Here is a 26,883-nt window from a genome sequence, read left to right as displayed (position 1 = left end):
TTAACTCACGGTCTAGTTTTCGTATCACATCTCACACATTTCACTCTTCCTCTTTTTGCATACTATCAGAGCTTCGAAAGTTGATAATAAAAAAAAAAAAGACTTTTCTTCTCGTTTTCGACTTTTCTTTGAGCCATCTTTTGGACTTCATATCTTTCTCAATTATTGACGGTTCTATTTTATTCTTTCGTCATTCTCTTCACCTCACTTCCTACTTCGCCCTACACTACCTCGCTTTCTCACTATTTCGTGTAATAGGCAGTTTTGGTATGCCGAAAGTTGTCTAAAAACTAATTTCGAAAATTTCAAAACATTCATCTTTTGTTTCTTTCTTTTTCATCTTCCTCATTCTTCTTATTCTTCTTCTTCACCTATAACATGATGTGAAACATGGTTCTAGGTGGTAACGGAACTAGTGATAGTGGTGGTGGCGGTAATGGAGTTCAGTGCCGGTGGAGTTCGTGATTCAGGTAGTGATCTTTTTCTAATTCCTCAATTATATACATACATATCATCTTTTCTACTGGAATTTTCTCAGTCCATTTGAATGGAACATCGTGCCCATTTAGACTTGGATCGTAAATGAGATGCAAACCTCAATTGTTTTGCCAAGAACAAAAGAAAGTTGTATTGTTAAGAAAAATCTTGTAGCACATAGCTGATTTTGTATTAGAATAAAGGTTTTGTTGTTATAGCCATTAATGTTGAATTACAAATTAATGAGCACCTATTAATTTCTCTATTTGCTATGACTACTCTATCATGATATGAATCTAAACATGTCAAATAAGAGTTTTTCTCTCAGTTAAATATCCTCTAGGCTCTCTTTCCGGAATTACACCTATTTTCAATGCAGCGTCATACACATTGCAAGCACTCAACCGTCTGCCTTGTCAATTGAACTCACAAATCAAAATGTTGAAAGAAATCTTTGTGATGACTGAACCTCCTCGACGCATGAAGACTAATACCGACAATGCTTCCTCCACTCTTCCCATGACACAAAGTGCTCGAATGACATTGTTGAAAGTGATATTCTTCGGGCATATGCAATCTCAACCATCAACTTCACCAACATCACCACCCGAACGACCAACTTCGCCGCCACCATGAGCATTACCATCACTACCACCTTACAACACCAAACCCACCTTTTTCACAACCAAGTTCCATTACCACCACCATGAGCATTACCATCACCACCACCTCACAACACCAAATCCACATTTTTCACAACCAAGTTCCATTACTGCCATTACCACCAAATCTACATTTTTCACAACCAAGTTCCATTACCGCCACCATGAGCATTACCATCACCACCAACTTACAACACCAAACCCACCGCTATTACCGAACCGCCACCACCACCGCCATCACCAATTCTGTTACTACCTAGAACCATGCTCCATATCATGTTATAAGTGAAGAAGAAGAAGAATGAGGAAGATGGAGAAGAAAGAAACCAAAGATGAATGTTTTGAAATTTTTAAAATTAATTTTCGAAAAAATTTCGACATACCAAAACCACCAATTACACAAAGAAGTGAGAAAGCAAGGTAGTGTAGGGCGAAATAGGAAGTGAGGTGAAGAGAATGTCGAAAGAATGAAGTAGAACCATCAAGAATGGAGAAAGATATGAAGTCCGAAAGATGGCTCAAAGAAAAGTCAAAACGAGAAGAAAAGTCTTTTTTTTTATCAACTTTCGGATCTCCGATAGCATGCAAAAAGAAAAAGAACGAGACGTGTGAGATGTGATACGAAAACTAGACCGTGAGTTGAATCTAACGACGTAAAAATGAATCGAAACAGAATTATGACGAAAGAGATAGAAGGGCTTGAAGTGGTGGTTTGTTGGTAGGAAAAATGGGGGGTCTGCATCTTTCTTTTGAAATTTGGGGCCAAAATGTATTTTTTTTAACTTTTTCCGTTTCAAATTTCACAGCAAGGGCAAAATTGATAGTAAATTAAATAGTATAAGGGTACGTGTGAAAATAAGAGTAGTCTGGGGGAGTCATTGAAAATCGTGACAAAGTATAGAGGTAAAAATGAAATAATCTCTAAATAATATTTGCTCTTTGTTTGTGTTATGTTTAGATGTTAAAGACTTGTTTATTTTAATTATTTATTATTGATTAATTTGCTTGTTTTTAATATAGTAGAACCATGGTTCCAACCCGAGCTACTTTGGGTTGGGTTGGGTTGGTTCTAATACATGATTGGTTTGGTTATGGGTCCAAAAATTTGGAACTGATCATGATTGGGTTGGATTCAAATTTAGTATTAAACCAAACCAAACCAAACCGTCTCATAAACGCTCTTACTTACAGCTGTGAGCACAAGCAACAACTATTTTTAGATTTTGAATGTATTTCAAAAGTTATAAATTTAATAACTTTTGATTTGGATATCCGTTTTTAAAAAATATATATATATATATATATATTTTTGGAATCTGTGATGTCCCGACTCCTTTAAAGCAATTGAGTGCATTTTTAGTAACCGTTGTCCCTTTATGTGTCTTCTTCATTGTTAAACCTTTTGAAGCTTGTGTTGTTATCCATTCTCCCTCGTGGTTGTTTAGTTAGGTACCTCCTTCTGTATTCTGAGATGTCATCTTGCACTTTTGGGTGTTGGTGAGAAACCGGGAAGGTTGGCCAGTGTTTTGGTAGTTCATAGTCTCACTTTTAGGTTGAGACCGCTTGAGCGGTCTTTTGATCGCTTGAGCGGTGAATTCGACCTTCCAATACTTTGGTTTGCAGGCTTGAGCAAAGAATTCATCGCTCGAGCGGTCTTTCAAATTGAACTGTTCGCTCAAGCGCATTATTGGTCGCTCGAGCGGTCTGTCGAGTATTAGCTCCGAAAATTAAGTCAAATCACTTCAAAAGTTGAGCCTTACTCACTTTTTCATCACTTTTCACTTCACTCTCTCTTTACATTAACTCTCACTCCCTTTTCTCTCATCTCTCTTTAGAAACCCTCCAACCCACTTCATTTACTCCTTGATCTCTCACTATCCATTGAGATTTTAACCTTGGTGCCTTCATTAATTTTGGAGAGCTGGTTAACGACTACATGGTGTACTGTGGAGATCAGATATTAACATCGTTGGTTTCGTAACTTTTCATTCTTTCTTCGCAAAGTCTTAAGGTAAGGATGTTATTCTTTGAGTTATATGTATGGTTTTAAGCATATCTTGTCCTTTTCAATCTGTTTTCTGGTATAGATTGATTTTTGGATGTTGAATCTAGAAAAATATTAGAGAAATGTATTATTTCTCATGACTTGGTCTAAGATAAATTATTTTGAGTATACTCTGAACTATTTGGGGATGTTTTAGAAAATAGGACAGTGGATACAAAACACTGAGAATCTCTAGGTACATGTCTGCTAATAGGCTATGCAAGAACTACCAAAGTCATTTTATCCGTACTAACTGAAAGGATCGGCCTAACTACACAGGTTTTTGGACTTTCACCAAGGACACACAGGCCAACATAATAACCACAACTACACCCTCTAATCAAATTTACCAAGGTATATACCATTTTTTCTCAAAACAAAACATTTTCAAAGTTTAAGTATGAAACAATGCTCAAATGCAAGATTTATGAGTAATTAGTTTTAATTGACTTAATCCTCATGCAATTTCTACAACAATCAAAGCTATCATCCACCAATAGCCCAAAATAAATATTTTTACTCAACAAATAATTTCCATAACAAGTATAATCTCATAATTTTTTTTTAAAATAGGAGTGATACATATATCAAACTCCACCCTCATTATCAACATATAAATTTATTTCATCATTTTAAAAACCCAACATCATTCCTTTTTCTTTCATAAATCAAACATTTACGATTTTCAAATCGCACACCGTTTACTTCGTAAAGCAGTTCTAAAGAAAAGATTTCCAACATTTCAACATTTTACTCAACAATAAACACATTCCCACAACCTTTCTCAAGAACCCATTTGAAAACCTTTCTTTTACATTTCAAAATCAAAACCCTAAATCAAAATCCCTATTTTCCAAATCTCAATACTTGATAAGGAACACATAACTAAATTAAGAATCATATTAGAAGGTAGAAGAAATCCCTACCTCAAGTTTAGGAGAAGAAGAGAGCAAGCCCTAACTTGAGACGGAATCAAAATGGAAGTTTTCATCGATTAAAATGTTCTCCTTAATGAGTTCTACCTTTTCTCCAGAGCACAAGAGCGGCAAGATCAATAGATTTGAGTGTATTTGAGGTGTTTAGGCAAGAACTAGAGAAAAAGGGTGAAGAAATTAGGTTTAGAAATGCTTTAGAGAAAGAGAGGAAATGAAAAAGTGACAAAAATTCCCTTTTTTCGATCTGATATACGCACAAACCGCTCAAGCGACCAAGCCACCATTGGAGCTTCAGACACAATAAGTGACACCGCTCGAGCGACCAAGAACACCGCTCGAGCGCACAATAACACTCTTCCAGAAGTTTTACAAACTGTAGAAAACCACTCGAGCGCAAGAAATACCACTCAAGCGAAGATCACCCTACTCTCAAAAGTTTTGCAGACCTACAAAATACTGAGAGATCTCAAATACTACTCGGGTAACCAAAACACCACTCGAGCGAAGAAGCAATGGACTGGACAATAACTCTTTTGAAAAACTAACTCCCAACCTATTTCAAACATAACCAACAACTCCCAAACGACCAAACTCAACTAACAATAAGAGTAAGAGGTTATAAACAACTATTAAATACATGGAATTTCGGATCTAAGAACATGAAATGGTCAGGTCTAAATCGGAACCGTCATAACTCCGACAACCTTGTCCCACCATCGGCCAACCGTCTTCTACCTTTAACAACCTTCCCCTATTTTCCTGCCACCCTTCTTTCTCCCAGAACCATCATCCAGCTCCTACATCTACCTCCTACGCACCATCTCTTATTCCCTGCAAATCGCGACCTCATGTCATCTTCTTGTTCTTCTTTGCCAAATCCTATCTCTAAAACTTCTCTCTCTCTCTCTCTCTCTCTCTCATGATGACAAAGGACATGAAGGATTCGTGGGTTGGATCATGACAGAGACGAGTCACCACTGGGAGAAGAATAACAATAAATGAAATTATTGGGAGAAGAGACGCGACGATGGAGGAAAATGCTAGAAGGGGAGTCACAAAGGCGGAGGGCAACTAAGAAGGCTATCGCAATGGAGGAATGAAAGTTTGAGGTGGTTGAAAATGGTAGTTATAAAGGGAATTAAAAGGAAGTGGCGGTAGTGGAAAGGGACATCAGTAAAGGAGGGATCGCAGGTCAGTTACCGGAGATGGCGACAATGGCTATTGGAGGTGATGGATAGAATTAGAGTTTGAAAGTTAGTGGTGTAAAAAGGATCGTATAGTTGGTATAACAGAGATAAAATCAAAATTTTGAATTTTTATTAGTTGTGTAATTAGTTAATTTTGTTGTGTAAATAGAATTACCATCAGTCCATTCTTCCTTATCTCACAAAATAATAATCTAATAAAATTTACATGTTTCTTTCATATTCAATAACTCTTTTAATACTAGGTCATACTAACAAATAACTCACAAGAAAATGCCTTTGGGATACAAGGAACACATACATAAAAATAATGATATATGTTTTGGGGAAATACTGTGGTATACATTACTCAATGCATTTTATAATTAAAGAAGAAAATGACGTAATTTTATATTTTTTGAGTCATAACTAAAAAAAATATCAAAACCAAACACAACATGAGACATAATTAGAGGGGAAAAAAATCGTTATAATTGAAAAAGAGAATGGTATAATTAAGGGTGCATATAGTAAGGGTGGGAATTGTGCTGTGTCGTGTCATATCGGGTTTGTGTTCAAGACAATCCAACACTAACACAATCCGTTTAATTAAACGTGTCAAATATTTTGAAACTGACCCGACCTACTTATAATCGTGTCAACCTAGCATGGCACGCTTAATACGGTTAACAAAAGTTCATATTTCAGATTATAAGCGAATTATACCGCCTATTGAAAAGAAAAAAAAAAGGGTAAATTACAAATACACCTCCTGAAAAATTACAAATACTCATTGTAAGAATTTTTTATTTAACAGAATTTTTTACAATAATAAAATTATCTGAATTATTAAAGGAAATATATTTCTGATATTATTAAAAACTGTTAATTGGCTTGATGATTTATTGATAAAAGGGGTCATCTGTTATGAAATTAGAAACTTTAGAGGGCGAGATGTAATTTCTATAACTACATGGAATAATTTGTATTTTAATCAAATCTCAAGGAGCGTATTTATAATTTTACCTTAAAAATTAAAAACTTATTTTACTTCACTTGTATAAGAATAACTTGTTTAAACATTGACACACAATGATAATATATATATGTTAATATCTATGAAAATAATTAAAAATATTCATCATTAATCCATTACACACAATGAAAATAATTATTAATTTAGGGTTGCACTTCTTAGGTATATATATTATATAGAGATTTAAGTTTTAATCTAACGGATGAGAATGAATTACTCAAGATCTTAATAATACTAAATTCAAGTTGCATTTGGGTTGCATATGTATCAATAATACGTTCGTGACAACGTGTCAACACGAATTTTTATGCGGGTCAAACGTGTTCATTTCGAATTTTGCGTGTTCAACTCAGACACAACCCATTTAATATTCCTATTTTCGGGTTGTGTCATATTCAGATTTGAGTCCAAAAATGATTAACAGTAATCTTCTAATTACATATACGATTCGAATCGTATTAACGAATTACGTGTCAAATTCTCACGTTTAGGTACACATCTTTAAAAGGTGTATATATCACTACGCCAAAATTGAGCTTTAACGGCAGTTTTTTACCGCCGTTAAAGGCTGTAAAACCGCCGTTAAAACTTTTAACGGCGGTATTAACGGCGGTTTCGTTACCGCCGTTTATGGGCGTGTCGGAAAAAGTACAACCGTCGTAAAAAAGTAAATTACCGTCGTTAAAAGTCGACCAAAAACAGCGGTTTTTTACCGCCATAAATAGGTTCAGATTTTTTCAAAAAATAATTCTTTCTTCTTGCACTCCCCAAGTTTTAAACCCAAGACCTCTCATCCACCCACACTAACCACTCTGCCATAGCCACTCTTCATGAAATATATTCCCTAAATAAATATTTAAACATTACTTTTACTTTATTGTAGATGGTTTCGCCGGAGCTCGCCGGAGTTTCGCCGGAGCACGCCGAAGTTTCGCCGGAGCTCCGCCGGCAAAGACCGCCGTCATTAATGGCAGTAATGATTGGGCATTAGCGGCGGTTTTGTTACCGCCGTTAATAGAGGGTTTCATTACCGTCGTTAAAGACACTTTAGTGGCAGTTTTTTTAACGGCGGTAATGAAACTGCCATTAATGATAAATTAACGGCGGTTTTCGTTACCGCCGTTAAAAAAACCGCCGTTAATGCCCTGTTTTGGCGTAGTGTATTAAAATTTTCGATTGTTTTTTTTACATACTTTAAAATACTTTTCACTAATTTCACGACGAGTAAATTACACTTTGCACCCTTATACTTTATACCAAATCTCGCTTTGGCCCCAACACATAAAATCCTAACAGTCCACCCCTGCACTTCTAGTCAAATCTCATTTTGGTCCTCGCACATGAAATTGTGACAATCAACCCCTTATACTTTTGGTAAAATCTTATTTTGATCCCTACACAAGTGTCAATATTCCATTTCTGTTGCTAAATTATTTAAATCTTTCACCAATACACACTTTATCTCAAAATTTATATCAAAATATAATTGTATTAGGCTAAAATAAAACGCAGATTATGAACAATTAAGAATATGAACTAGGGTTTTGCATAAATTGAAATCACAAAATTCTACTTTTCACTATAACATAATCTTCTATCTATTTATCTTTCTTTCTTTTTGATTTCTTTTGTCACATTTTTTTTTAAATTTCAAAACTCTACTTTCTTGCTTTTTTGTCCCAATTTTTATCATACGAACATATATATATATATATATATATATATATATATATTAGTTTATATAACTCTCATATGCTTATCATGTTAGACAAAATGTATTGGTGGGAAACATAGATGATTTTTCTCTTTTACTCTCATTTCGTAGTCACATTTTTTGTCACATAATTAGATTTTGTTAAAAATTTAAAAATGAAGTAACAGAAAAAGGACATTGACACTTGTGTAGGGACCAAAGTGAGATTTGAGTAAAAGTATAAGAGATTGATTGTTACGATTTCATGTGCAAGCATCAAACTCGAATTTGACTAGAAATATAAGGGGTTGATTGTCATAATTTCATGTGTAAGAGGCAAAGTGAGATTTGATATAAAATATAGGGGGGCAAAGTGTAATTTATCCTTTCACAACACTTCAAACATTTTCATTTATTTTATTTTTGACCCAAATTCTCAAGTCATGCGTTTTCTGCTTGACATTTCTCACACGCTCTTTCTCTCACAGCAAAGGTGGTGGTCCTCTCCTCTCTTCGTCAAATTCAAAAGGTAAGCAAAACCCCAACCCTAAGCGCCGTTTGCTTCAGATTTATTTTTTCTGTTCCGATTCATTTCAAAATTACATGATAAAAATATGTTTTACCTGTAAATTTTCCAGATCCGTAAGTCATTTTTTCACTAGTTGAGTTCGACAGTGTTGAGGAAGTTTTCACTTTGAATATTGTTGATCTTAATTTGTCGCCAAAACTCTTCACAAAAGCATGAATTGCATTTGCACATAGACTAGTTTTGTTGTGTATTTGAATGAGTTTGATAAACTGTGTTCATGTATTGTGTTTGACAAAATGCCAATTTGAGCTGTGTGTCTAAGAAGTTTAGGTGTTGGGTTTTCATTATGTATTGAAAAAATGCCAATTTGAGTTGTGTGTCTATAAATTTGAAGTATTGGGCTTCCATTATGTGTATATGTTGTGTTTGACAAAATGCCAATTTGAGTTGTGTGTCTATTATGTTGAAGTATTGGGCTTCTGAAAAATATTTGTGGGTTTACAGCCAAGCACCGGAAAACTAGAGAGATGTAAACTTTTTATGCTAAGTGGTTCTATATAAAAAAAATGATGTTCAATGTAAAATAGAGTGTGGATTTCTTCTTTGATTCAAATTTTAGTTCAATCTGTGATCATGTGTTTACATGAATGATTGATAAAACAATCTGACGAGAAATATCTTGTTTCTTAGTTTTCTTTCTGAACCTAAACCCTAGGAATCTATTGCATGAATGATTTATAAAACAATCTGATGAAAATGTTTGAAGTTCTCTTATTGCTTACCTCAATTTTAGTATAAGGGCAAGATTTTTGTTTCCCGTATGAAATGGAGAGAATCTGGATCCATTTAGGATATGCTTTAATCTTAACAATCTTACCTCTATATCTAAAGTTTTTAATGTTTATATAAATAGGGTTATATTTACATGTTTGTGTAAGTTGAGTAGAATAGTACCCTTGACTCTCTCTTCTGAGCCCATTTTGATTGAATCACGTAATTGTTTAATAAAAATATTATTCCAATTTACTATAAAGTAAAATGTATTCTACCATCTACAGTGTTCACAATAGGAACCGTGCGCAGTCCTTGCACCCTACAAAAATTCCACAAAAATTGTGTATAACCTTTGTGAAGCACAGTCCCTCTTTACACAATAGGAACCATGCTTCACAAAGGTGGCTGTAGAGAAGTGTATTTAGAAGCAACCTATATATATACATATACCAAAGGGTACTGTTAACCTATCCCTTCTAGGGGCAAGTTAACAAGGAACCAAATGGTGTAAAACCATAACTACGTGTTTTTTTCATGGTTTTATTTGTTAGAATTAGAACTTAGATTGAGGAAAAAAATTAATTTCATTTCCTCCCTGAAACATGTCTCCCACATGTTACTGCTAGTTGATCTTCCTTTCTCTCTCTTTTCTTTTTCTTTCCCTTTATTTATTTATTAATTTTTGAAAAGTTCAGTTTTAGTTACCACCTCTAAGTCCTTGCACTCTTCTCACCACCACATCACTAGGATTAGTATTTTTGCATCACCATACAACCAAACACATCTCACATGCTTTGATCAAGCTAGAGACGGAAAGAAGTAGATGGAAGAATTATAGAAAGAGGAAGTGCCACCATCTGGGAAAAAATTGATCAAGTCTTTTCTAAAAAATCAATTTCCACCAAACTATGTGGTGGTCATTGGTATTTAGGGAGAAAAACATTGAGCAAACTGATTTTTAGGGAAGAGCCAAATGAAAAGGACAAGGGAAAAAAGGGAAACAAGGAAGAAGAAAAGAAAAGGGGATAGGTCACAGAGAGTGAAAGAGAGTGAGAAATAGGCTAGTAACATTGAAGCCAAGGAGGGGTTTAAGATAAGAAATCAAAATACCTTTGCGCGCTTGATTTAGCAAATGAAATCATAGAAAAAGAAGAGCTATTTTGACCTTTCACTCATTTTTTTTTCTTGTTAACTGAAATAGGTGGTTTAACAATGGAAAAAAGATTTGCATGCAGGTGGCGCAAGTGGTTAATGATGTTGAATATAGAAATTAGAGTATATAGAATCTGGCCTCTGATGCCGACCAGGGTCTTGTTGGTTGCCGACCGGGGTGTTTCCTAGCCATAGATGCTTCGACAACTCTTCTAGGGCAGTTCAGTCCTTGTTTTTTTTCCCTTTCTAGGGTGTGGTGCTGATGTATTAAGCACTTTTTGGCTTTTTTATTTAGTGGATTACCGAATTTGTTCGGTAGCATTTATTTGGACTAACTGTTGAGTTTTTTCCGGCTTCTTCCAGTCATCCATTGGTAAGCTGCGATTGTTAAATATCTTTACACGAGCTTGAGAGGGAGTATTGAATATAATATAGAAATTGGAGTACATAGAATCTTTTTATTTTCAGTATTATGCATATAATCTGTGATTGTGTCAATCACTAATTTAATATTGTTTCCTTATTTATATCGTTTCCTATTGTATCATGAATTTATTATATATACATGGCCTCTACCTCATTCATGAAAAAGCCAAAAAATTCTTTTCATTCTTTTAATAACAGTTAGCCATGTGGTTATCTTGCCCAATCATGAGTTAATGTTGAACCTCACAGTGTTGGTCACGTGACTTAATTCTATTGGCCACCCACTAACACAACCTATATTAATGGAATTATATTTAAGTTTTTACCTTTAATAATTTCCTTTAAAAAACAAAAAAAAAAAAAAAAAAAAAAAAAGCTTCAATTGCCCTCGTAATAATGCAATTCTTATACTCGCCTGAACAATAAAAGAAAAAAGAAATTTGAAAAAGATAGCTATGAAAATGAATGACAGATAATACTTGCAATAGTAGAAAAAGATCTCCAAGATGATGACGCAGCTCCATTATTACCACAACTACACGCACACGAAGCATGGACACTTATAATAATGTAGTACGTTCATGTTGTACACATGACGGATATCGACACTTTTTGGACACTTCTCGACATATGTTAGATACACACCCAAATGTGTCATGTTATTTTTTAAAAAATTTAGACCGGACACACTTCAGACACTTATGGGATACATGTCCGTCATTTAAACATACATCAAACACATTACAAATTTGAATAAAATAATTTTGAATCTAATGTAAAGCGAAAAACAATGTAGATCTATACATATTATTCCATCTTTCTTTAATGACAGATAAAACTTGCAATAATAGAAAAGGATCACCAAGATGACGATGTAGCTCCATTATTACCACAACTGTACACATAAGAAGAAAAGACACTTCTAAGAACGTAGTGTGTTCGTGTTGGACACATGTCGAACATCGACACTCATCGGACACTTCTTGACATGTGTCAAATACAGTCCAAATGTGTCATGTTATTTAAAAAATAATAATTTGACCCAAACACGCTTTAGACACTTGAGGGATGTATGTGTCTTTCATTTAGATACATGAACAAATCTTAACAAAATTATTTGGGATCTAATGATAAAACGAAAAACAATGTAGATCTATACATCTATATGTTATATAAGGAAAATGGGGTTTTTAACTCACAAGCTTTGTAGGAGCTCCAATATCTCAATCCTAGTATTAAACAATAAAAATTAGTGTTATATTGTGTTTTTTATTATCTTTGAACGAAAATACTTATTTACATGATATATAATAAATATATAAAACTATATATTTTGAACAGGACCCCCCATGTCGTTTCATGCATTTTTTGAAAAATTTCATATCAGCGTGCATGTATCCTGTCCTATCCATGCTATGTGGCATGTCCATGTTTGTGTTTCTTAGCAATATACATAACAGCACACACTGATATTATTGATTGGTGTCTCTCTCTCTCTCTCTCTCTCTCTCAAATTACATTCAATGAGTTATCAAATTTTCCTTTTTATTATGAAGATAGCAGTTACTTCCATTCAAAGTTGGAATCGTAAATTACTTGAAAGTTAAGATCTTCCGTAATCTTTAAAATTAATGTTTCTATTATTGTTTCCTGTTTACTATTGCATGAATTTGTCAATTTGATTACTATAAATTAGCCTATTAGGGCTTTTGTTTGAAACGTTCTCAACTTTTGGTGGATGCGGTTTTTGAATTAGATTTATTAGGATGTGTTTGGATAATTTCTTAGAAAAAAAAATGTTGATTTTGATTCATATTTTCTTAAATAATGAGAACTCCCTTTTTGATAATTATGATTAACAAAAGCTACATATACAAATTATGCGGGAAAACAAAGGCTACATATACAAATAGAAATAGTTTATGTATTTGGCCAGTTCTGTGGTATTTAGAGTAAATAAATAGGAGTAATAATATAGTTAGGAAGTAGCCCTGGTATATAAATGCACAATTGAGGGTGTATTATTTTGGACCTTTGATTTTCAACCATATGAAAATTTTGTATAAATTGCCCCATTTTTTCCAAATCCTGCAGCCCAATTGTTTCAGTTTTCCTTCGGTTTTCAGTATGCCTTCCTTATCATTTCAGAATATTTAACCAAGTCTTTTGCGAAAGCTCTACCATTAAAATAGCCAATTTCTCCAATCCTCACCGTAAAATACAATATATATAAACACTTTTTAAGGGTATTTGTTTGGATTTATGTATTTAATATATACACAGACATGTGAAGTACCAAATTTAATTTGGTTTTGATATTCATAATATATACTTTTTATTATATGTAAATTTTAGCACTTGTCAAGTTTTGCGGTGCAGGGTTTTGTAGGTAATTTCACAAGACTGGAGATTATTTGAAGTAACATTGGAGTAAGGGTGTAGTAAGAAAGTAAGCATGGTCTTAAGTGTAGGTTATGTCACACCCTGAATCTGAAGACCCAGAACCGTGAACCGGAATAGTAACCTAAGGTGACTGGTGGCATTTGATTTATAATAAAACGGTTTATATTAATACAAGTGGGTGTAGGTTTTTTTTTTTTTTTTTTTTCCTTCACTTTCCTTCTCTTTGTTTCCATTTGTTTTACTTTGACCCCAAATTAGCTTTTTAAACTTATTATTAAACTTCCATCTCTAATTTCTCTTTCTCTGGACTCTTTTTGTCTCTCAACCCCTTATGTGATTCGATCTCATGCCTCTTTCTTTTTTTTTTTTAATATCTGATTGATGTCTTTGTTTTGTTTTATTTTATGTTTGTTTTGATTATATTTCTGTTTGTCTTCAATGGGATAGGCAAGGTTTTTGTATTCAATTTTCCATCACAAGTTTAAATGTAATCATTATCTTTAAATTGCATGTTTAATCTTTTTACTTAATTTTTTTTTTAAAAGCGTACAGGTTGATTACGTTGTTTCATTTTCTATGCTTAGGTTTCTCATGTTTTCCTCAAAACCGAACTGAATTTTGTACACCCCTAATTGTTTATCCTAAAGATCCTTGTTTGTTTTTCTGCAGTTTCTGTCAATTTGTTGATCAGCAGACAGCAATAGCTGGTAAGGAGATGGCATCAAACACTGATGGTGGGAAGAGCTTTGCACGAAGAGACCGGCTTCTGGAAATTGAGGCACAGGTTCAGAAGTGGTGGGAAGAGAGAGAAGTTTTCAGGGCTGATTCTCTAGAAATGCCTCCCAAATTGGGTGAGAAGTTCTTTGGGAACTTCCCTTTCCCATACATGAATGGCTATCTTCACTTGGGCCATGCATTCTCGCTCTCCAAACTTGAATTTGCTGCAGCCTATCACCGACTGAGGGGTGCCAATGTGCTCTTACCTTTTGCTTTTCATTGTACTGGGATGCCAATTAAGGCCTCGGCTGATAAAATTTGCCGGGAGATTCAGAAATTTGGTAACCCACCTGCTTTTCCAACTGCAGCAGAGGAGAAAAGCATTGATCCAGAACCACAACCAGAGGAATCTAATGCAGGGGACCAGGTTGCACCAGATAAATTTAAGAGCAAGAAGTCCAAGGCAGCAGCCAAGTCAGGCGGTGATAAGTACCAGTGGGAGATAATGCAGAGTTATGGCCTCTCTGATGACGAGATTTCCAAGTTTCAGGACCCATATTACTGGCTGTCTTATTTTCCCCCTCTAGCTGTAGAAGACCTGAAGGCTTTTGGCCTTGGCTGTGATTGGAGGCGCACTTTTATCACAACTGATATGAACCCATTTTTTGATTCGTTTGTTCGGTGGCAGATGAGGAAATTGAAGGAGTTGGGGAAAATTGTCAAGGACCTGAGATACACTGTTTATTCCCCCTTAGATGGTCAGCCATGCGCTGATCATGATCGGGCATCAGGGGAAGGTGTTATTCCCCAAGAATACACTCTCATAAAAATGGAGGTTATCCCACCTCTTCCTCCAATGTTGAGAGCTCTGGAGGGCCGTAAAGTGTACCTAGCAGCTGCAACATTGAGACCCGAGACTATGTATGGGCAAACAAATGCGTGGGTATTACCTGAGGGGAAATATGGAGCGTTTGAGATCAATGAAAATGATGTTTTTATCTTGACAGAAAGGGCAGCTCTTAATCTTGCATATCAGAAACTGTCACGAGTCCCGGAAAAGCCTACTTGTTTGGTTGAGCTGATTGGTAACGATTTAATTGGTTTGCCTTTAAGATCTCCTTTGTCATTCAATGAGGTTATTTATTCTCTACCTATGCTGTCAATTCTCACTGACAAGGGTACTGGGATTGTGACAAGCGTTCCCAGTGATTCACCTGATGATTTTATGACTCTTCATGACTTGAAATCAAAACCAGCTTTTAGGGCTAAGTTTGGTGTGAAGGACGAGTGGGTCTTACCATTTGATGTCGTTCCAATCATTAACACCCCTGAATTTGGAGATAAATCTGCTGAGAAGGTTTGCTTAGACATGAAGATCAAGAGCCAGAATGAGAGGCAAAAACTTGACGAGGCCAAGAAAAAAATCTACAAAGGAGGGTTCTATGAGGGAACTATGCTTGTAGGAGAATATGCAGGGATGAGAGTCCAGGATGCGAAGAATTTGATCAGAAACAAGATTCTAGAATTTGGAGAAGCTGTGATGTACAGTGAGCCTGAGAAGAAAGTCATCTCAAGATCTGGGGATGAGTGTGTTGTGGCTCTGACTGATCAATGGTACATCACTTACGGGGAACCAAATTGGAAGGAGGCAGCAGAGGAGTGCTTGACTAATATGAATCTCTTCTGTGATGAGACTCGGCATGGCTTTGTGCATACATTGAGCTGGCTAAATCAGTGGGCATGTTCGCGTAGTTTTGGGCTTGGGACTCGTATTCCTTGGGATGAGGAGTTTCTTGTGGAGTCCTTGTCTGATTCGACCATTTACATGGCATATTATACTGTCTGTCATCTATTACAAAAAGGTGATATGTATGGCTGCGATACTTCATCGGTGAAGCCAGAGCAGTTGACCGATGAGGTCTGGGATTTTTTGTTTTGCGATGGCCCTTACCCTAAATCATCAGATATATCTTCTACTCTTCTTAATAAGATGAGGCAGGAGTTCAAATATTGGTATCCGTTTGATCTTCGAGTTTCAGGTTGTTTTTCTCTCTCTGTTTTTTATGTTTTTTTTTCTCCTTTCTTATTGATTGATGCCTACCAACACCATGTGCACACCCCCAACCCAAAAAAAGAAAAAAAAAGAGGCAAATTATACATGTGGTCCCCTGTAAATTGCCTCATGTCAATTTGGTCTATGTAGTTCCAATTGTATTAATTTTGCCTTTCAATTGTTCTCGTTGTGTCACTTTAGTTAAATTGATAATGTGTTAAGAAATTGGGTAAAATCAATTCGACGTCAACTCCTCAATCACTATAAAGAGTGAATGGACTATTTTACCCCTTTCATTTCAGTCTCATTGCCAAAGGCAATAATCAATTGGACTAAACTGATTCAATGTAAAAAATTAAAGGGTAAAACTGATGCAATTAAAACTATAAGGACTAAATTGACTTGACGCAAACTATGTAGACTATGAGTGTAATTTGCCCAAAAAAAAGATGCAACATGGTAGTCTGTGTTTTCTTACAACACTTCAACACTGTGGTGACAACCTTTTTATGTAAATTTTGCGTCATCATAATTACCTCTCTTTTTTTTTTTCTGTTGATTGATCGACAATACTGATATTACATACATCCATCTTTTCTTTCCTTGATATCATCATACTAACATTTCGAATTCACCCTTTCAGGTAAAGATCTGATTCAGAATCATCTCACTTTTTGCATCTATAACCACACAGCAATTTTTCCCAAGCACCATTGGCCTCAAGGGTTTCGATGCAATGGACACATTATGCTAAATTCCGAGAAAATGTCCAAGTCTACAGGGAATTTTAGGACATTACGCCAAGCTATTGAGGAATTCTCAGCTGATGCCACTAGATTCTCTCTTGCTGATGCCGGGGACGGAATGGACGATGCAAACTTCGTATTTGAAACAGCCAATGCTGCAATCTTAAGGCTCACAAAAGAGATAGCATGGATGCAGGAAATTCTTTCAGCCGAGTCATCTTTACGAAGTGGGCCCCCTACTACTTTTGCTGATCGTGTTTTTGCTAATGAGATAAACATTGCTGTGAAAATGACTGAGAAGAACTATAACGAGTATTTGTTCAGGGAAGCTCTTAAAACTGGGTTTTATGATCTGCAAACTGCTCGGGACGAATACAGGTTTTCTTGTGGCTCGGGGGGTATGAACCAGGATCTAGTGTTTCGGTTTATGGATGTCCAAACGAGGCTTATAACTCCGATTTGCCCACATTACGCTGAATTCGTCTGGAATGACCTTTTGAAGAAGAACAGCTTAGTCATCAAAGCAGGGTTTCCTGAAGCTGATTTACCCGATCTTACCCTTCAAAAGGCCAACAAATATTTGCAAGACACGATTGTCTCAATGAGGAAGCTCCTTCAGAAACAAGTGTCGGGTTCAAAGAAAGCCAAGGTAAATGTGTCGAGTCTTCAAAGCAAACCAATGGTTGGACTAATATTTGTGAACGAGCAATACGATGGATGGAAAAGGGAATGCTTGAACATACTTCGAAGCAAGTTTGACAATGCCACGTGCAGTTTTGCACCTCACCAAGAGATCGTTAAGGCATTGCAGGAGAGTGAAATTGGGCGGGAAGCGAATTTTAAGCAGATCCAGAAGCTTTGTATGCCTTTCTTGAAGTTCAAGAAAGATGAAGTCATTGATGTTGGCGTTCAGGCTTTGGATTTGAGGCTGCCCTTTGGTGAGAAGGCGGTACTAGAGGAGAACTCAGAGTTGGTCAAGCGGCAGCTAGGTCTCGAGCGGTTGGAGATTTTGTCCATAGTAGATCCTGATGCTGTTGCAAGAGCTGGGTCCCATGTCTCGGTTCTAAATCAGAATCCACCATCCCCAGGCAATCCAACTGCTGTGTTCTTCAGCGAGTAAAGTTTTTCGTCCACTGATAATGGTGGGTATTTTTCTTTGAATTACTTGAGACTCGTCTGCACTTTTTAAGTCATTTTTGTTTTGAAAATTGATACATCAGTGTTGTATGGAATTTTGAATCCTCTGGCTGCAGTCAATTAGTAATGAAAGTAGTTTTTGGTTTTTTGGAGAACTTTATTCTTCTTGTATTAATCCATTGACTAATCACCAAGGATGTGAGATGTGTCTATATTTTTTATAGCATATTTATATTTAGGGTTGGGCTTCCCTCTAATCCAGATTTGGATGGGAGGCTGTTCGGCAATCTTGTTTTGTTTGGCAAATTAGAACTGAGCGGAGCTTCAATTCCATTATTTGCAAATAGCATTAAACTACATAAAAAAAATTATAGAAAACTATACCCAAACATCTCTTAAACACCAACATATTGTATAAAATCTATTTTTAATGTTTTTAACTGAGTTTCCTAAATCTTTTTTTTTTTTTTTTTTCTCTGGTTCTTTTAAATTTATTTATTTATTTATGTTTTTAGGGTAGATGTGTAAGGATTTACAGAGAGGCAAAAAGAGTTTGAGAAGGGGGAGGGTAGTGGTGGTTGGTGAAGGAGAAGTGATGGTGGCATGAGTTTGGATCCTCTCCTTAACGCCTCTCCTTCACTTCCTACTAGCAACGGCTAAGATCAGTCAGTTCAGATCTAACGGCTAAAAAAAATTAAAACAAATTTATAAAGCTATTTTCCCGCCCAACACAAAAGTAGGAGGGTGGGTTCAGCTAAGAAGGAAAGGCAGCCGGTTGGCTTTCGGGAGCTTCTCGCCATTGTTGGGAGTCATTACAACAAAAAAGACCTTTGGTGACAGATTGATTTTGTCTCCAAACATCAAAATTTCGTCACTAAAATGATCTGTGACGAAAAAAATTTGTTACCACGTTCGTAACCTATACGTCGTCACAAAAAGTACCTAGTGACGAAAAACAGTTTCGTCACCTATTTTTCATTTTTTGTGATGAAATATTTCGTCTCCAAATGTTGAATTTTTCGTCCTCTAAAACACCAATTTCGTCCCCAAACTAAATAATATTTTATTTAAATTATTTTTTGCGACGAAATATTTCATCACCAAATATATTTTAGTGACCGAAGTTTTCCTCACCAATGATATGGATTAAGGTGACAAAAATTCGTCACTAAAATGAGCAAAAAAGAAAAATTATTTAATGACAAAATATTTTGTCACCAAATATTTCAATTTAGCGACAAAATATTCAGCAAATGTGACGAAATTATTTGTTTCATACTATATCATTAGTGACAAAATTATTCGTCATGTTTTTTGAAAACTAACAGCGACATTTTTTATTTCGTCACTAATAAAAATTAAAAATTTTAAAAATGAGAATACTATTTTCTTCCGAAATTTTTTCTTTTCAATAACAATTCCCTGCGCATTTCAATAACCTGTTCAATAAATATCTATTACAAATCAATACAAAAATCTGTTCATTTTCATAAACATCACAATCGAATTTTAGCACTATCCACAAAAATACAATATGAACTGCATGCAAATTATAAACATGTCTCCTAATATCCACAAAAAAAGCCTACTAATATCCACAAAAATATAATATCAACCGTATGCAAATTACCAAACACATCTCCTAATATCCAACAAAAAAACATGTCTACTAATATCAACAAAAATAAAATATCAAGGGCGGATTACCAAACATGCCCCGTAATACTAACAAAAGTATTTATTTACAACACAACCTAAATACATGTAAGGTAAAATGAACAAAAACACAAAATGACCATCGGCCCTCCAAATTACCAAACACGTCCATATCAAATCTCGAATCTGCAAAAATGAAACACAAAAAAAAAAAAAAATGTCAGTTCGACAATTATTATCTTATCCATAACATATACAATTTAACATGCATTTTTGGACTTAGTTTTCAAACCGGGAGTCCAGTGCTAGTTCTGTAAGTTTCCACAACTCACATTGGTCAATCCCGAGGTGTTTGAGGTGTTTCTTGGGCCGTCTTGTGGCTGTTGCACGATTTTGGCCCCGAAGGCCTATTTTCAAGCTTAAGTGTGAAAAATTACATTTTTTGACTTAGTTTTCAAACCGGGAGTCCTGTACTAGTTCCGTAAGTTTTCACAATTCACATTGGTCCATCCCGAGATGTTTGAGGTGTTTCCCGGGCTGTCTCGTGGCTATTGCACGATTTTGGCCCCCGAAGACCTATTTTCAAGCTTAAGTGTAAAAAAGTGCATTTTTAGACTTAGTTTTCAAACCGAGATTCCCGTGCTAGTTCCGTTAGTTTTCACAACTCACATTGGTCCGTCCCGAGGTGTTTGAGGTGTTCCCCGGGCCGTCTCGTGGCTGTTGCACGATTTTGGCCTCCGAAAGCCTATTTTTAAGCTTAAGTGTGGAAAAGTGCATTTTTGGACTTAGTTTTCAAACCGGGAGTCTCGTGCTAGTTCCGTAAGTTTCCACAACTCACATTGGTCCGTCCCGAAGTGTTTGAGGTGTTCCCTGAGCCATCTCGTGGCTGTTGCACGATTTTGGCCTCCGAAGGCCTATTTTCAAACTTAAGTGTGAAAAAGTACATTTTTAGACTTAGTTTTCAAACCGAGAGTCCTGTGCTAGTTCCGTAAGTTTCCACAATTCACATTGGTCCGTCCCGAGGTGTTTGAGGTGTTTCCCGGGCCATCTCGTGGCTGTTGCACGATTTTGGCCCCCGAAGGCCTATTTTCAAGCTTAAGTGTAGAAAAGTGTATTTTTTGAGTTTTCAAACTGGGAGTCCTGTGCTAATTTCGTAAGTTTCCACAACTCACATTGGTCCGTCCCGAGGTGTTTGAGGTGTTTCCCGGGCCGTCTTGTGGCTGTTGCATAATTTTAGCCCCCGACAACCTATTATCAAGCTTAAGTGTGAAAAAGTACATTTTTGGACTTAGGCCTCGTTTGGGGACTGACTATTTTAGCCAAAAAGCCAAAAAGCCAACTAAAACTAGTCACATCACCTCTCTACTTTTCTGCACATCTTTTTGTAAAAATCCAAAAAGTTACTAAAATAGTCTGTTCCCAAACGAGGCCTTAGTTTTCAAACCGGGAGTCCCGTGCTAGTTCCGTTAGTTTTCACAACTCACATTGGTCTCTCCCGAGGTGTTTGAGGTGTTCCCCGGGCCGTCTCGTGGCTGTTGCACGATTTTGGCCCCCGAAGGCCTATTTTCAAACTTAAGTGTGGAAAAGTGCATATTTGAACTTAGTTTTCAAACCGGGAGTCCCGTGCTAGTTCCGTAAGTTTCCACAACTCATATTGGTTCATCCCGAGGTGTTTGAGGTGTTCCCCAGGCCGTCTCGTGGCTGTTGCACGATTTTGGCCCCTGAAGGCCTATTTTTAAGCTTAAGTGTGAAAAAGTGCATTTTTTGACTTAGTTTTCAAACCGGGAGTCCCATACTAGTTCCGTAAGTTTTCACAACTCACATTGGTCTGTCCCGAGGTGTTTGAGGTGTTCCCCGGGCCGTCTCCTGGCTATTGCACGATTTTGGCCCCCAAAGGCCTATTTTTAAGCTTAAGTGTGGAAAAGTGCATTTTTGGACTTAGTTTTCAAACAGGGAGTCCCGTGCTAGTTCCGTTAGTTTCCACAACTCACATTGGTCTCTGCCGAGGTGTTTGAGGTGTTCCCCGGGCTGTCTCGTGGCTGTTGCACGATTTTAGCCTCCGAAGGCCTATTTTCAAGCTTAAGTATGGAAAAGTGCATATTTGGACTTAGTTTTCAAACCGGGAGTCCCGTACTAGTTCTGTAAGTTTTCACAACTCACATTGGTCCGTCACGAGGTGTTTGAGGTGTTCCCCGGGCCGTCTTGTGGCTGTTGCATGATTTTGGCCCCCGAAGGCCTATTTTCAAGCTTAAGTGTGAAAAAGTGCGGAAAAGTGCATTTTCGGACTTAGCAATTCTCTCAAGAAGAACTATGTTTGATTAAATGTACAAATGGTAAGTGCGGAAAAGTGCATTTTCGGACTTAGCAATTCTCTCAAGAAGAACTATGTTTGATTAAATGTACAAATGGTATAAACCATTATATACTAACATGATTCTCATCAACTATCTGTAAATACTCTTGTATCCTTTTTGTAAGAAAGAGAAGAGAGCAATTCTCGCAAAAAGAACTGCTCATATTTTTCACCTAGTAATTAAATCCTTGATCGGACCTTAAATATACTCAAAAAATTGTGCATTAGATGAATAAAATCAAGGTCCATGCACTCCAAAATGTATTTTTGAGAATCATTAGCAAGCTTGAATCGTTTATCAAAAGGTAATACCTGAACTGAACCTTACGATTTCAGCCTATCAAGTTATGGCAGGTAGAATCACAAGGATATGCACAGTCAATTTCCTTGGTCACCCTTCTTCCAAAGTACCAATCGCCTACTGCTTCTGCAATGGTCTGTAAGAAATTGACTGGTTGTTACTCACTATGAAAACTTCATTAGATTTAAATCTCATTATTATAGATGAAATCAATGATATTAATAATAGTCAATGGTGCATAAATTTTTGCAGGGACTAATCACATCACTAAAATGGCAACCTTAGATATTCTATGCTAATAGAACAAGTAATATTCAGTCATGAACTATAACACCACACCATGGCATGCTTTGTCAACTTATTACATTATATCAGTCATAGATTATGATTTCTAATTAGATTTGTACACACACAGGATTGAATCATTCTATGCATGGGTTGTAGAATATTTTACATGACTATGACGCATACCAATCTAGTTTTACAATTTTTTTGAATATGTAACTTTAGATCAGACTTTGAGAGCTGAGCATTCATTTCATAAGTGTATTTACTTGTCATTGGTGCTTCATAAATGGACAAATACAAAAGAGGAGAAAAGCACAACTAGAAAATGACAGCAACTTATTAAAGCTATCATATCCACCAAGGAAAGGGGCTAGTTTGTAAACCTTATTGTGCACTCTAGGGGAGTCTGATGTTAGCCATGTATCTTGTGACTCACTTTGGCAATGCGCAAAACATGAGTTTATGAACATCCCTCCTCTTTTTGAGTATTTAAAAAATAAACTCAAAAGCTGCAAGCATATCTTTCCGGAACCCTGAAGAATAGAAATTTTAATAAACATGTCTATCATAAAGGATAACACATATTAAAAATTACATGCAAAATTTATGAAAGTTTTATATTTAATATGAGAGGTATGCTCTCTAAATTGAAGATAATCATCATTAAAAATAAAAATGAAAAGAAAAAAGAAATTTTAGAAAAGAATATCGAAAGCAATTGAAATTTAAGAATGTAAGGACAAAAAATAACCTTGCAAGATATTTGTCTGGTTTGTATTACATGCCGCTGGATTAAGCCTACAATGATTCCAATGCCCACTCAAATCAGCAGAAGGTGGCACCAATTGTGATGGAACTGTGATAAGAAAGTAGTACTCATTTTTCACTATTACCTCAGAAGCACTGAAAAAATATATGTCATAGGACTTTAATTTATCTTACTTGGTACACATCATATGCTGAGTTTAAGATGAAAAATGGTGTCCTGATGTATTTTAACGCATACTGCAGACAGAAACGCTGCCAAAAAAATCATGTCAAAACCATGCCAAGCAAAGTTGTGTTTTTAAGTTGAGTCAAGGAACAAAAAGAAGCAAATTAGAAATCGTACTTGTTTTGGATAATAAAGAGAACCTGTGCAATTTTTGTCTAGATTTTGTTCTACACCCTGTCAAACAATTTTTTCACACATAAACAACGATGACAACGATGAAAAACATCAAATGCAGTAGAAATTTAATAGGAAGTGTTTAATAGCTTCTAAAGGCAAATTTGGTGCAACCTCGCTAGTTTTCACTTTGTTGAAATGCACAATAAATTCCATAAAAGAAGAACAAAAAGAAATAAAACCTTCTTTAAACAAAGATGGTATGGTGGAATTGGCAATGGCATATGGCTTGCCAAAGCATCCAACCCATCCCGCAGTATTTTAGCTCTGATACCATGCTACATTGTCTTAGATAGAACTCAACCCCAAAAGCTATCTATTTGAGGTGAGAAGACCCTCGTGGTTATATATTGCACATTATTTTTTTACCATGTGACATGGGACTTTCTTACATTGTTTTCAAGGCATAAGAAAACATAAACAAGTTAGATTGTGGGCCATAAATGAACACAACACAAGAAATCGAAACACGAGAGCAGACATGAGTGATGAGCAGGGCAAACCACAACATTTTGTTTGTCATCACATAAGTCTACCTTCAGTTACTCTAAGGAATTAGCCGAGTGGTAAAAACTTAAAAGATAAGATTCAAGACCACAAATTTGAGTCTCTCAAGGGACCTGGAGGTTAGATCATTTGTTAACTTCTAGTGTCAGCACATCCCTTAGGTGAGTAAGGTAATCTTCTAAAGCCACAAAGTAAAAGTTCTTGTTCATGAGCCCCAATAATAAAAACTTAATAAAACACTTCTTATCCAAAAGGCCCAATGAAAAAGGAAAACAAATTCTTACATAAAAGCCCAATAAAAAAAAAATTTGTTCCTCGTCGAAAGATCCCTATGGTGAAAACAGTAATCACCACTTAATTACTAAAATAGATATGCAAGGAAAATGAATGATAGAATAAAAAATTACAATGTAATAAATTAATAAATATTATATATATATATATATATATATAAGAGTCCTATTTGAGATTTCACCCAAGGCCCCGATAGTATTGGGCTGCCACTGCTTACTCACCTACTATTATCTCAACTGGAACCATTACAATACTTACTTCTTCATATGGAAAGATTTACCAGTAAAGAAATAAGATCGCTATAGAAGGATCTAATAGTGTGATTCAAACTTATGTCTCTTCTGCAAAGAAAAGGCCAAAAATTAATTTTTAAAAGAGGGAAAGATAGGATACAAAATTACAGATTAAATTTCTATTTGAAGGAAGGTACTTACATTGAAGAAAGATAGGATACAACAAATCGTTAAAAAAAAAATAATGGCACATGATGTATATTATACATTGAGTTATATTCAACAAATCATTAAAAATAAAAAATAATGGCACATGAATCTGTGTGTATACATTGAGTTATATTCAACTATTGAGTTATATTCAACAAATCATTAAAAAAAAAATAATGGCACATGAATCTGTGTGTATACATTGAGTTATATTCAACTATTGAGTTATATTCAACAAATCATTAAAAAAAAAAATAATGGCACTTGAATCCGTGTGTATACATTGAGTTATATTCAACTATTGAGTTATATTCAACAAATCATTAAAAAAAAATAATAATGGCACATGATGTATATTATATATACATTGAGTTATATTCAACAATCTGAACAACAAATCAACTATTGAGTTATATTCAGAATCTAATTATAAATAAAATATTCAATATGAACACAGAGTAGGATTTGTTACAAGGTTCATATGTGGGCCTCATAAATTGTAAAGAAGTTTTGAATTAGGGCAAGAAAACATGATTAGATATGTGGGCCTCATAAATTTGAAAAAGAAAATGATGAATGATTCTACAAAGTTCAAAAGTATTATTATTACAAAACTAAGTTTCCTAGTTGAATTGTTGTCAAGAAAATGGAGGAATATGCAATAAGTAAAAATTTGAATTTTTGTGATGTCAATGAGGTTCTGACAACTCCAAAGAACTCAGCATTACAATATCAAATCTGATTGGCTATGTTGCACAACAAAACTGGGCTCAATTAATAATTCACAGTATGTTTCTTCAACAAAAAAAAAAAAAACACAATCTTGTTCCCCAACCCCCTTTGATATGTCTGTCTCTATATCTATATCTATATATATTGGTGTCCATCCATCTCCTTGGGATTATATGATCCAAGCTTGTACTATTTTCCACTTAGCCTCTTATATCCCTAAGTTTCAAATGCAATTCATGACAAATTAGGCACTCTATAACTGATGTAGAGATACGTATGAAATGAACGAAAAACACAAAGAAAACAAGAATAATATTTTATATATTTCTCTGAATTTTATTACTAAAAAGATAATTACTTAATCTCAAAATCTTACATCCCAATTTATAATAAAAAAAAAATCATGACTGTGTCAATAACTTCAATATTGGGCTAAATGGAATGCATCATATTTCATGCAATTCAAATAACTACTTGAACAGCAAAGGTCTTTTTCTTCTCATGTGGTTCATAATCATACAAATCTTAAATGTTCAGCCATTACCAAAACTCCGATTCGAATTACAATCAGAAAGTAAACAAAAAAGTAACTAAAGAAAGAATTAGGATGGAGAAATTAAACCTAAATCTTTCCCCTCCAGAGACAATACTTTAATTTACTTTCACAGTATCTTAATCAAATTACAAGGTTCATATTGTCCAAGAAGAAATTTGTTTTTTTATAAAATATCAAATTACAAGGTTCATATCTTAATCAAATTACAAGGTTCATATTCAGAATCTAATTATATTCAGAATCTAATTATAAATAAAATAGAGCAGGATATATATATATATATATTATATATGTATAACAATATAATGTATACAAAACATAGAGTAGCAAAAGAAAAGAGAGAAAGAGAGAGCATCGAGAGAAAAGAGCAACGAGAGAGAGAGACTAACAGATCAGTGGCGGTGAGAAGAGGAGATGAGATCGGCAAGGGAAGGGAAGGAGAGGCTAGATCGGCACAGCAGCGAGGGGCTGTGAGGAGAGGAGAAGCTAACAGATCAGCGGCGGTGAGGAGAGGGTGACGGCGGTGAGCAGAGTGAGCCGATCGGCGATGAATCTGTGTCTGAATCGATGAGGAGAATGAGCAGCGGCGTCGTCTCTGTGTGTGTGTGAGAAATAGG

At 35.5% G+C, this 26,883-nt stretch overlaps 1 protein-coding gene and 1 long non-coding RNA gene across 7 annotated transcripts; one reads left to right on the top strand and one right to left on the bottom strand.

Annotated features, from left to right (window-relative positions):
* Positions 1-8,433: 8,433 nt before the first annotated feature.
* LOC114320484 (leucine--tRNA ligase, cytoplasmic) lies at positions 8,434-18,123 on the top strand. 2 transcript variants are annotated; one of them, XM_028267545.2, is made up of 3 exons: positions 8,434-8,560; positions 13,985-16,071; positions 16,729-18,123. In XM_028267545.2, exons 1-3 carry the CDS (start codon positions 8,475-8,477, stop codon positions 17,949-17,951), a joined length of 3,396 nt encoding a protein of 1,131 aa, XP_028123346.2. In that variant the 5' UTR covers positions 8,434-8,474; the 3' UTR covers positions 17,952-18,123. The 2 variants fall into 2 exon arrangements, with proteins under 2 accessions (XP_028123346.2, XP_028123347.2); XM_028267546.2 differs by having other exon boundaries at positions 8,550-8,673.
* A 1,385-nt stretch (positions 18,124-19,508) lies between these two features.
* LOC114317145 (uncharacterized) lies at positions 19,509-24,914 on the bottom strand. 5 transcript variants are annotated; one of them, XR_014328829.1, is made up of 6 exons: positions 23,678-24,451; positions 23,509-23,586; positions 23,318-23,364; positions 22,950-23,099; positions 22,290-22,414; positions 19,770-19,810 (listed from the first exon to the last, which is right to left on the bottom strand). It is a non-coding gene; the product is annotated as an uncharacterized LOC114317145 (long non-coding RNA). The 5 variants fall into 5 exon arrangements; XR_014328832.1 differs by lacking the exon at positions 19,770-19,810 and adding an exon at positions 24,794-24,914 and having other exon boundaries at positions 22,147-22,414; positions 23,678-23,734; XR_014328831.1 differs by lacking the exon at positions 19,770-19,810 and adding an exon at positions 24,816-24,895 and having other exon boundaries at positions 22,147-22,414; positions 23,678-23,734.
* Positions 24,915-26,883: the final 1,969 nt, after the last annotated feature.

Source organism: Camellia sinensis, chromosome 5, assembly GCF_055761805.1.
Source record: "Camellia sinensis isolate YWXY chromosome 5, ASM5576180v1, whole genome shotgun sequence".
NCBI lineage: Eukaryota > Viridiplantae > Streptophyta > Magnoliopsida > Ericales > Theaceae > Camellia > Camellia sinensis.
The sequence above is the reverse complement of the archived record's forward strand: the minus strand, read 5'-3'. Positions and strand labels throughout refer to the sequence as shown.